This window comes from Sus scrofa, unplaced genomic scaffold, assembly GCF_000003025.6.
Source record: "Sus scrofa isolate TJ Tabasco breed Duroc unplaced genomic scaffold, Sscrofa11.1 Contig53, whole genome shotgun sequence".
Classification (NCBI taxonomy): domain Eukaryota; kingdom Metazoa; phylum Chordata; class Mammalia; order Artiodactyla; family Suidae; genus Sus; species Sus scrofa.
The window spans coordinates 1,381,428-1,393,925 of record NW_018085237.1 but is presented as its reverse complement, the minus strand read 5'-3'; the positions used below and the strand labels follow the sequence as shown (position 1 = coordinate 1,393,925).

Genomic DNA, 12,498 nt, shown 5'->3' with positions numbered 1-12,498 from the left:
GCCCTACTCACAATAGCCAGGACATGGAAACAACCCAAATGTCCATCAACACATGATTGGATTCAGAAGAGGTGGTATATATATACAAAAAGGAATGCTACTCAGCCATAAAAAAGAATGACATAAAGCCACTTGTAGCAACATGGATGGAACTAGAGACTCTCATACTGAGTGAAATGAGCCAGAAAGACAAAGACAAATACCATATGATATCACTTATAACTGGAATCTAATATCCAGCACAAATGAACATCTCTTCAGAAAGGAAAATCATGGACTTGGAGAAAAGACTTGTGGCTGCCTGATGGGAGGTGGAGGAAGTGGGAGGGATCAGGAGCTTGGGCTTATCAGACACAATTTAGAATAGATTTACAAGGAGATCCTGCTGAGTAGCATTGAGATCTTTGTCTAGATACTCAAGTTGCGATAGAACAAATGGTGGGGGGAAAATGTGATTGTAATTTATACATGTAAGCATAACTTGATCCCCTTGCTGTACATTGGGAAAATAAAAAAATAAATTAATTAAAAATTAAATTAAGGAAAAAAAAAGATCTCTACCTGATAAGTTTCACACATGACCTCCACTTTGAAGAGCTCAAACTTTTCTGCTAAACAAAGAGATATTTTCAAGTCAATAAGTTGGGATTCCCACTTTGGAATCATTTTTTTTTTTGATTTTCAAAATATTTTTATTTAATTAATTTCATCCTGTGAAATATCAAACTTTAAATTAATTGATATATATTTATGTTGCTGGTTATTGTCTATCCTGGTGAATACTATGTGCACTTGAAAAAAAATATGTACTCTGCAGTTGTTGAGGGGAGTGTTCTCTAAATATTGATTAATCCCCATTGGTGGATGGTATTAAGCCTTCTATATGCTTGTTATCTATACATTCTATCAATTACTGAGGAACATTGAAATCTCTACTAAAAACTGTGATTTAGTAGTGGCTTTGGAATTCTCATATTTTTTAATTTATGTACTTTGTTATTTTTTTTCATGTTGTTAAAGTTATATTGAAGTGTAATCCTTCACAGTGATATGATACTTTCTGCTATACAACAAAGTGATTCAGCCACACATATACACCACCATCTTTAAGTTTCAATGAAAACGCTAATCTTACATCTTCCCCCAGGAATACAATATTGCATTTTGTTCCTGTCTCAGCAGAGAATATCAGGGGAGAGTAATTTATATCTGGTCACACCTCTGAACACTAATCCTAATTCCAAGTGGCAGGGACAGGGGACTAAAATCAGGCTTCAGTTTTATTCTGTATATCTATACCCAATACGATTTCTGGGTCTGGGAAAAGAGTGACCAGCTATATGACGGGTTCTTTTGGTCCTACTGAGAGATACACACTGGGAAAATTATCTTTCATGTGGTTTCCATTAGAACCCTGGCAAGTGTGTGCCTCTGGTGTATTTCCATTTCTAGAGAAGTGTCAGGTCAGAGCCAGTATCCAATAATCTACAGAAGATCTGGGGACTTCCCTTTTCTCAAAGTGGGATTACCTTCATAACTGGCTGTTAAGCCATTCACAAGAAGCCTTAGAGAAAGTCAGTGTAAACACTGGCTGAGGTTCAGGATCCTTCCTAAAAGGGCACTTGAACCACCATCAGTCTGTGGTTTCAGGGGCTGTAAACTGGCTTAGATCAGAGAATTATATAGGAGGTTGGAATCTCCTACTAGAACACTGTGAGCAAGTTTTTATCTGCCCTCCCCAAAATGCTAAAAATGATTTTAAAAAATGGTATTTTTTCCTCACATGAAAGACATCACCTTGGTTGCTTTCTCATCTACTTCCTTCCTCAGAAATCATATAATCCATGAGACATTTCCGCCAATATCTGAGTAATAAAATATTATGTTACCTTTTAGGTTGTCTGGTGTATGGGTAATTTGTTTCATCTATTCTCTGAGAGTTCTGTTCTACAATGTGTCTTTCTTACCACCTGTTTGTTTATTCTGCTAAATAGTCCAGGTACAAATTTCAGCAAAAGACAACCCACGATATGATGTTTATAATCTATATTAGCACGAATCTATGCCAAAAATAAATTAATGCCACTCAATGCTTTGATCTCCACCTGCCCTTCATGTCGTGATGCCCTTATTGACCATTAAAGTAACCCAAATGTCCATCGACAGATGATTGGATTCGGAAGAGGTGGTATATATATATATATATATATATATATATATATATATACAAAAAGGAATGCTACTCAGCCATAAAAAAGAATGACATAATGCCATTTGCAGCAACATGGATGGAACTAGAGACTCTCATACTGAGTGAAATGAGCCAGAAAGACAAAGACAAATACCATATGATATCACCTATAACTGGAATCTAATATCCAGCACAAATGAGCATCTCCTCAGAAAGGAAAATCATGGACTTGGAGAAGAGACTTGTGGCTGCCTGATGGGAGGGGGAGGGAGTGGGAGAGATCGGGAGCTTGGGCTTATCAGACACAACTTGGAATAGATTTACAAGGAGATCCTGCTGAATAGCACTGAGAACTTTGTCTAGATACTCATGTTGCAACAGAAGAAAGGGTGGGGAAAAATGTAATTGTAATGTATACATGTAAGGATAACTTGATCCCCTTGCTGTACAGTTGTAAAATAAAAAAGAAAAGTAGAACAGATGCCATGGATGCATAGGTTACCACTGTCCCATATGCCACAATGATGGGTTTGTATTCCTAATCTTCATTTATAAGAATAAGTTCCATTGCAGTGTTTCTCTCTGGGACTACTTCTAAGACCATTATCCCTTATGAATCTGGCAGATAGCAGAAGGCTACTTAAACTGGAAACTTTAGGAAGGGTTTAATAAAGGGGTTATGACAAAAGAATGTGTGTAGTTTAGGGAATTCTCAAGGAACAGTGTGGTAACTCTAGAATTAAGAACTTCTGAGAGCTGCTGCCTCCTCTTTCATGAAGGTGTAAGAAGAGGGAGAGGTTATGAACACTGGAGGGAGAGCTTTGAAATGGGTCACCCAGCCGTATCTATGGTGTTGGTCCAGAGACGTAACATCTCTGCAAGAGAGGAGAAGGAAAAACCCCTCTGGCCTCACTCTCTTCCCTGCCAGTGTCAGCCACTGGCTAAACACGTATTAAGTTGATCAAATGGAGCCCAAGATGCAGTTAATAAAGCTGAGCATCCTGGAGCAAAGAGAAGGTTAAAAGGATGGAGAATTGCTTTGGAAGGACCAATGAAAGGTATTCAACTTATGACAAAAATATCTGTGTCACTGAGCATTTGTGCTTTAATACTGGGAACTAGAGATTGGCATTAGCCATCTGCCTCTACATGGATGGAATTCAGAGCCATGGCAGCTGCCAACCCTCAACACCTCCTCAAAGAGCTCATGGTGGAGATCAGGAGTGAGGCATTCTGTGCACTGGGAAAAACTTGAGTGTTTTCACCTCCCAATATCTAGAAAAGCACTAAAATACTTCACAACAACATCTGTTCCTTGTGACTAGCAGTAAGCTGCTCTAGCAGCAATCTTATGCACAATGTATGTTTGATTTCATGTAACTCCTCCTTCACCAAAGTCTCATATACTACCCCCTTACCACTTTGGAGTGCTGTTTTCAGAGCTATCTAAAATGCTGCCTCCCAGGCTGTGGTCCTCATTTTGCCTTAAAGAAAACTTGACTCTCAAACATTAGGTTGTGTTCTTTTTGTTTTTGTTTTTGTTTTTTTTTTTTTTTTTTTTTTGGCTTTTTGTCTTTAGGGCCACATCCAGGGCATAATGAGATTCCCAGGATAGGGGTCAAATTGGAGCTGTCGATGCCAGCGTATGCCACAGCCACAGCAAGGCAGGATCTGAGCTGCACTTGCGGCCTATATCACAGCTCACAGAAATGCCAGATCCTTAACCCACTGAGGGATGCCAGAGATCAAACCCACATCTGCACAGATACTAGTCAGGTTTGTTAACCATTGAACCATGATGGGAACTCCCTTGTGCATATTATTTAAGTCAACAATACAAAAATTCATATATATGAATATATATGTGTGTATATATAATGTGTGCACATTCATGTTTTGGTTAACTCCTGTACAATCCTAGAGGGAATGAAAATAAAAATTCTGACATTAATTTTCACCTGGGATTTATAGTTTCAAAAAAAAATTCTCTAATGCTAAATCATACCAAATCATCAACATAAAGTTTGATTTAATTGTCTTGTTAGTTATTTCCCAAGATCATGAAATCCTAAGGGGGTTGTAAGGCTCTATAAAACTAGGAATCCGGAAGCTGATATAAAACATTCTGAGACAGAGAGGTTTGAATTCTCTTGAATTTTGCTGGTGATGATGTTGCTGAGAACTTTAGGTAAGTTGTCAAATTCCGATGTTAGAAGTTAATGGAAAATTTTACTTGTTCCTCACAAGGAGTCCAATGGTCATTGACTTACAGAGATAAGTTAAGTGCTAAGGAAATGATTTCATCTGAAATATCTTCACCAATTTCCCATTGCCGTTTCTACCCATACAAAGAGTCACAATGAGAAGCAGCAGCATTACTCACAAGCAGAGCTCAAAAAGAGCAACTGATATTATAGAAAAGGGCAAAGCAGAAACAACAAATGCACAAACAAGAAGCAACAATCAGGAACCATTTGTAAAAGAAACAACACTATTAATATCTCAAAAGCAAATGTGGAAAAGTGATGAAGCAGCAGAGGTTACTAGAAATTGTTAATTTAAAGGTCAAAATAAATTTTAAAAAAGGTTAAATTTCTTTCAGTTGGATATTCTTTAAGAAAGCTCAAAGGCCTAAGATATCACAGACAAGAGAAACTTATCTCTAAACATTAAAAAAATTGATTTTAGTAATTTGGAAATAAATTTTCACGATTTAGTTTACAGCACAACAATATATCCTTAGTTAGGAAAAATGACATGTTTGCTAGTTATCAAACAGCCTCTTACCATAGTATTCTGGTTCTGATTAACAAATACATAACCCAATTCTTCAAGCCAGTCTCTACCCAAGGAAATATGTGTCCCATCTGGTTTTGAGTTGGCACTAGGATGCAAAAGAGATCTGTTTATAGCTGTTCCTTCTTTTGATATTGAGTTGGATGAGCTGTTTGTATCTTGTGGAAAGTGAGTCCTCTTGAGTCACATCATTTGTAGATGTTTTCTCCCATTCTGCAGGTTGTCTTTTCTTGTTTTGTTTATGGTTCCCTTTGCTGTACAAAAGCTTTTAAGTTGAAGTCAAGTATTTTAATACCGGTTCAGATGAAGGCATTGTCTTTGAGAATTTTCTGAGTGGGCATAAAAAGCCCTTGGCAATCTCATCTAACACCATGCCAACAAATAGATTCTGAACTCCAACAGATCTGACACACATTTGACTCCACTCTATTCCCTCGTTCCATGCCTGGTAGTTGCAGTTTTTCCTTTGCAAGAAATGTCTTCCTCTCACAGAGTAATTGTCCATGCATCTTCAAGCACACAAACATGATTCTCCCTCCTGCATAAAACCATTCCTAAACACAGAGCACTTGCTTCAATGCTTCTAGAAAGCTCTCTATTCTGGCTTGCCTCCCAGTGTCAGGTACAATAGGTAATTCTCTCATAACTTCTTACACCTTTTTGTTTACAAAGAGTTGATGTCACCTGATAAATGACACTCTTCTTGAGGTCATGCCTCATTCCTGGCTTCTGTCATTCTGCAAAGTACCTGGAAGAGGATCTGGAACATAGGAAATGTTACACAGAGATGCAGGTTTGGACACAGGTGACGAGCACTAAGAGAACTGGTTTTTAATCTTGGCTCTCAAAGCATCCAGTTTGGTGCCTCAAACAATTTACATAAAATCAGTACTATGCAGCAATAGCTTTTCCATAAAATGGGAATGATCATCATGTTTGTCTCACAAGGTTATTGTGAAGGTTAAAATGAGATGACTTTTTTAAAGCACTCAGTGGAGTTCCTGGCATAGGTTAAATTCCCAATAAATATTGTGATATATCATAATATATCTCAACAAGGTTCTTTTAGGGACATTGGCAATGGAACTATTTTATCACTTAAAATCGAGTAATGAGTGGGTAAAAAGTGAGACAGAATATATTTGTTGTAGCATCTACCTGTATAGACACTCAGGATAAGTGTAGTCTACTTTTGAAGCATCAGTGTCATAGTCGAATAGATACTCAAAGATTGTCTCCCCAAAGTACACTTGTGTTAGGGCAAAGACTACAACTTTTCTAATAAGATTGCCTTGGGTTTAAACCCTGACTGTCTTTACATCTAAGATTACCTGGGCAAGTTAATTCACTGCTCTCCATCTACTTTCTTATATATAATGGGGACTATGATACATATCATATATAGCATTAGGCAACTTAATAAAGTTCCAAGGAAGGTGTTTTGCAATGAGTGGTTTTGCAAAATAAAAAATTAGTGTCACTACTTTGAAAATGATGCCCTCCTTTTGCATTGAGTGACTTCCTCTAGATTAATTTAATACTCTTTCTAGTTAATTGCTTTTTCAGAGATTTTCAAAGCTATGAAGACCCAAGGTGCTTAAGGAATCAAATTCACTATGAGCCTGGGCAGGTGTAAGTTAGCTGGGTCCACAGAGTGGTACCATTTTGGCTATGACTCTGAGAGTTGCAGGTAAGTGTCCTGGTCCTGGACCTAGAATGTTTATGTACATATAACTAGGACTGGCTGTAAATGCAAGAGATAAAAGGCTCTGAGAGAAGATGACCTGAAAGGTATTTGGAATGTCATATGTGATGCCACATGTATGAAGTGCAGGTTGTCTGTAAAAGGAATGCTAATTAACCTTTAAACATGTCTATGATGAATGCTGTGGGAATAAGTATAATAATGCCTATAAAACACTAGGAAAGTCTTCAAATTTGTGAGCTCTTTTTTTAATAAATGATAAAATTCTGGAATATTTACGAGAATCAGAGCAATAGAGTCAGGGGCTCTAAGATTGAGATGCAGTCCAAGAGTGTTCACCATTTCCCCACAGGAAGCCCCTTTTATTTCTCAGGGATCCATGTTTTTGAAGATATGGCCAAGCCACTAACTTATTCTCAGGTTGTGCTGTGATTCGTTTAAAAGAGGCAGCCCGCAAAAACTCATAATAATCCTCCCAATAAGATGACGTAAAGATACAACTGAGATGTATTTTCCATCCAGAGCATCCAGAAAATAATATGTTCCAGTGAATGGAAAGGAGAATAAGTTAAAGTAATGGGATGTAATGTAGTGTTAGATAATAAGCTCTTCCAGGGAGAATAATACAGAAGAAAAGGGGTACAGAGAAATGTCACAGAAGTGGATTGCAATATGGTGATAAGAAAACACCCAAGGAGAGGTAATATTGGTTGCAATTTGATACCTGAAAAGTGTGAGGGAATTCTCTGTAAAGACACCATCTCTCTACAAAGAGAAAAGAGCATTCTCACCGTAGGTGGAATAACTGCCAAGCCTTTAGGAGACGCAGTTTATTCCAGGAATTGCAAGGAAGGCAGCAGGGCTGAGGCAGTGTGATCAGTGAAGGGGAGAAGAGCAAGAATCAAAAGAAAAAGATAATTAGCTTACAATTCTTTAGAAGCATTGGCGCTTTTCCTCTGAATAAGTTATGTCGCTGGAGTGTTTGAGGATGAGGACTAATATGATTGACCTGATATTTTAATAGGATCACTCTGGCTGCCTCTTTGAGAGGCTCAAGTGGGGTAAGGGTGGAAGTGGGGAGGACAGGGGGAGATGAGTAGAGGCTCTGCAGCAATGCAAGGGGGAGATGATAGAGGCTGAGTGTAGGCGGACCCGCAGGTGCTGGGAGAAATTGGGCAGGTTCTGGATATATTTGAAGATAGAATTAAGATGTTGTTGATTAGTCAGTTACAGTGTAAAAGACAAGGAGTCAAAAATAATCCCATGATTTTTCCTAAGTGGTGATAATGCATTTTCTGCAATGGAGAGGTCTGAGAGCAAAGCAGGCTTAGAAAGGATTGGTAAGAACTGAACATTTCCTGAGCTTTCCGGGAGATATTCTATAAGAGATATTAGGTAGACACTTGGATCCATGAGTCTCAAGTTCAGAGTAGAGAAATGGTCAAGAGATATCTGATGGATGGAGAGTAGATAGATGATAGATAGATAGATAGATAGATACGTACATACATAAATACATATACACATACATAAGGACTCACATATAGAGAGCACAGAAAGTCATTCAACTGTATGGTCCACTGGAAAGTGATTGCAGGAGAAAAAGAGAATTGATTCAAAGGTTGAGTCTGGGCTTTCCAAACATCAAAGCTGGGGTCAGTATCACTGACAACACACAGCTGTAGAAGGAGAGGAAACCAGGCATGTCTGATGAGCTGGAAACCTAGTGAAGAGAGGGTTTCCAGCAGGAACCACTGATGAACTATTTCAAATGCTGCTGATAGGTCAAATCAGATGAGGAGTTAAGGAATTTTGGGATTTGACATTTGTGTAGACATTGACCCTACTGGGGGGAAGCATTAGTGGAGTAATCCTATCAAAGCCTATGTGGAACAGCTTATATTGTTCAATATTCTACTCAAAAATAATTTATTAGAATAGCATTTTTGACGCTAATATTGATAGTTTTGTTAAATTTAATATTTTTAGATTCCAAAACAATGAGTTATGAATAATCATGTTGTCCATGATTTTTATTGAACTTGTAAAAGGAGTTAGGTTGATGGGAAGTTAGTGTGACCAGAATTGTCCCTGAAGTGTAATATGGGTGTGCAGTCACTAGATATGTTCTCGTCCATCATTTCAATAGATCATTTGTAGTTCACCATGCAGCAACTCTGAAGAGAGGAAAATGTCCATATCATTGTATACAATATTAAGTCTTATTGTCATATTCCAAGACATATATTTTGCCTAATTATTATCATTAAGGGAAAAACTCTTTAATAAAATATTATAAAAAATAAAAATCTAAAATAATACAAGAGTATCTAGTACTATATTGCTTATGTAGTATACATGAACTACTTATTCCTTTTTTATTTTTTTTTATTTTTTTTGGGGGGAAGGGGGCTGCATATGGCATATGGACGATCCCAGGCCTGGGATGAACCTGTACCGACTGTGCCACAGCAACAGCAATGCCAGATCCTTAACCCACTGCACTACATGAGAACTTCCTGAATTAATTACACTTAAAATTGACCCTTTAGATTATTGCCGCTATTTTTTTATTGGTGAAACTTGTATGAAAAAGCTGATCCTATATAGACTTTTCCCCAAAAGTTTGTGTATATTCCCTTTTTACTTAATCTTGTATTTCCTTCCTCATGTATATACTGTGATGAGATAAATTTATAACGGCTCTAGTTTGGCCTAATGTGTGGAAACACTAAAAGAAAAGACCTAATTCTTTAAAAACATATGTTAAAAATAGGTAACATTCAGTATTTCAGACACAAATAAGGAATCATGCCTTTAGCATAAAAGAAAATTGTGATTATGAAGAAGACCAAAGTACAAGAAGATGGATATTAAGTCCATCTTTCCTTTAGTTGAACAATCATTCTTAAGAGGAAAAAATAATCAACCAAAGACAAAAATTTATAATTGAATATTTTAAAGTCACTAAACAAGGAAACAATCAGCCTCAGATGTTTTTACCTTTTGGTAGACTGTGTAAGGAATCTTACAAAACTGAAGACAGACTCAATTTACTTGAACCTGAGAAAACAAAACCTAAGAACAACCATCACAAACAGCCTGCTAGGTTTTCCTAATAAGACAACCACTTAAGCTATGGCCAATCAGATAATTTCCTTGTTTTGCCTCCATATCTTCTCTACCAAGTCCTCTGCCCTACTTCCTGTCTGTAAATGACTCCTCATCACATTTGGTTAAGAGTTGCCTGATTAAAATTGAGGTTTGATCAAAGAAACACCTGAAAATTATAATGTGCAAACTCTATCTTTTAACAACATATAGCACAATCTGAGTGGTTTTGTAGCAAAATGAACATTCTTTCAAAAATGGACACTTACATTGCTGCATCCTAGACTTCAAGGTCTGGCAGTAATGAAATGTCCTTCGCTATGTTTTCAGCATAGAGATTCAAACTCAAGTCATTTTCTTTCCTCCTAGGTGAGATTACCTATAGCCATGGAGAGAAGCAATTACACAGTGACAGATTTCATAATGGTGGGCTTCACAACAGACCCTGTGATGCAGCTGGTCCTGTTTGTTGTCTTCCTTGGTGTCTATTCTGGGACTGTGTTAGGAAATACCACCCTCATGGTGTTGATCTGTAAAGACTCCAGGCTGCCACACCCATGTATTTTTTCATTGGGAATCTGTCTTTTCTGGATCTCTGGTATTCTTCTGTCTATACCCCAAAGATCCTAGTGACCTGTATCTCTGAAGACAAAAGCATCTCCTTTGCTGGCTGTGTAGCTCAGTTCTTCTTTTCTGCTGGGCTGACCTACAGTGAGTGCTACCTGTTGGCTGCCATGGCCTATGACCGTTACATGGCCATCTCAAAGCCACTGCTTTATTCTCAGGCCATGCCCATAAAACTATGTGCATTCTTTGTTGCAGCCTCATATCTTGGTGGCTTTATTAATGCTTTCATTGTTACCAAAGGGACTTTTGCCTTGAACTTCTGTAGCAACAACATTATTGATGACTTTTTCTGTGATATTCCACCTCTGGTGAAGTTGGCTTGTGGAAGAAAGGATAGCTACCAGACTGTGCTCTACTTCGTCCTGGCTTCCAATGTCATCACCCCCATTGTACTTATAATAGCTTCCTACCTCTTCATCATCACAACTATCTTGAAGATCCGCTCCACCCAGGGCCGCCTCAAAGCCTTCTCCACCTGCTCCTCCCACCTTATCTCTGTCACCTTGTACTATGGCTCCATCCTCTACATCTACTCTCGTCCACAATCAAGCTATTCTTTAGATAGAGATAAAATAGTTTCTACATTTTACACCGTGGTGTTCCCCATGTTGAATCCCATGATCTACAGCCTAAGGAATAAGGATGTGAAAGAAGCTCTGAATAAACTCCTCAAATAAATCAAGATTCTTGCCTTCTCAGGACAGGCAAAGATAATTATTGATCAGGTTATTATATCTCAAGAAGAGCTCCATTGTGTTCCATTAGGATCATGAATTCTTGGAGTTCCCTTTGTTGTTTGGCAGGTCAAGAACCTGACTAGTATCCATGAAGATATGGGTTCAATTCCTGGCCTTGCTCATTGGATTAAGGATCTGGTGTTGCTGCAAACTGCAGTGTAGGTTACAGACACGGCTCAGATCTGGTGTTACTGTGGCTGCGGCATGTGCTGGCACAGCTCCAATCAGACCCCTAGGCTGGGATAGCAGACCCCTGGGGCCGTAAAGGAAAAAAAAAATCTCACAACATAAATTAAAGAATTTTCATTCTTGATATCTGTCCATTCAAGAGACCTAAGATGAGAAAATTGCAGCAATTTAGGAGATAAAATTTAATGTAAAATTATAAGGATTTGAATTAAATTTCATTTTACTCTAGATTAAAAACAAAGATCATAACACCAACCTCTCTCTTCTTCCTTCATAAAATGATAGAATAACACACTCCTTTAGCATGGGAATCTTTTGGTTGGATCATATGCATGGAATAATATCTATACAGTTTTTCCTAGAAATGGAAAAAAAGCTGAATTAATATTTTTAATATTTTACTATAACTATAAACTAGTTTAAATCATTGCTTTCCATTCCTATAAGATAATTTCTTAAGCATTTCTATGCACTTTTTCTCCCCCAGAAGCATTAACACGAAACCCAGAATTATCTGTGAAATAATCAGTACGACTAGATTCAACAGTCATGATATCTTCAATCTATGTCTTTTACATATGTTACTCTATTAAGAAAAAAAATCAGTCAATATGATTGCAGATATGATTTGGGGAATCACTGTATAACTCCCTGGGTTCCTTTTTCAATGTAGTGAATCCACACAGACATTTAGTTCCAAATTGTGATGTTTTGAGCATCAAAACACAGTTGGTGTAATAAGTAATAATGATAACTATAGTGAGATGAACAACTTGAAAAATAAAAGTCTATGAGTACACATTATCCTGAAGGGAAAAATTCATAAAAGGAGTACATAAAAGTGGTGATCAAGCAGGAGAGGAAATGCAATCAGATACATGTAGTTTTGATTTTTAAATGTGAGATGTTAATGTAATTCACTTCAATAAACCTGAATATGTCCTTATTTCTATAGAGATAAGCAGTAAAAAAAGGCAAGAAAGTAAAATGTAAGCAAGTAGTCCCACACGTAGTTTCCCAAAATGTAGCAGTCCACTCAGCAGAAAAGACTGATCAGAAAATCAATGATACATATTAACCTGGAAATTAAATGCAATATAATATAATCACTATTAGTTTTTTATTTTTTATTTTTTTGTCTT

At 37.4% G+C, this 12,498-nt stretch overlaps 1 protein-coding gene across 1 annotated transcript; it reads left to right on the top strand.

The window, feature by feature from the left end:
* The first annotated feature begins 10,190 nt into the window (after positions 1 to 10,190).
* LOC100514157 (olfactory receptor 1013-like) lies at positions 10,191 to 11,107 on the top strand. The gene is given in 2 exon segments (XM_003124162.2): positions 10,191 to 10,350; positions 10,353 to 11,107. Coding segments are annotated over 2 exon segments (915 nt in total).
* The last annotated feature ends 1,391 nt before the right edge of the window (positions 11,108 to 12,498 follow it).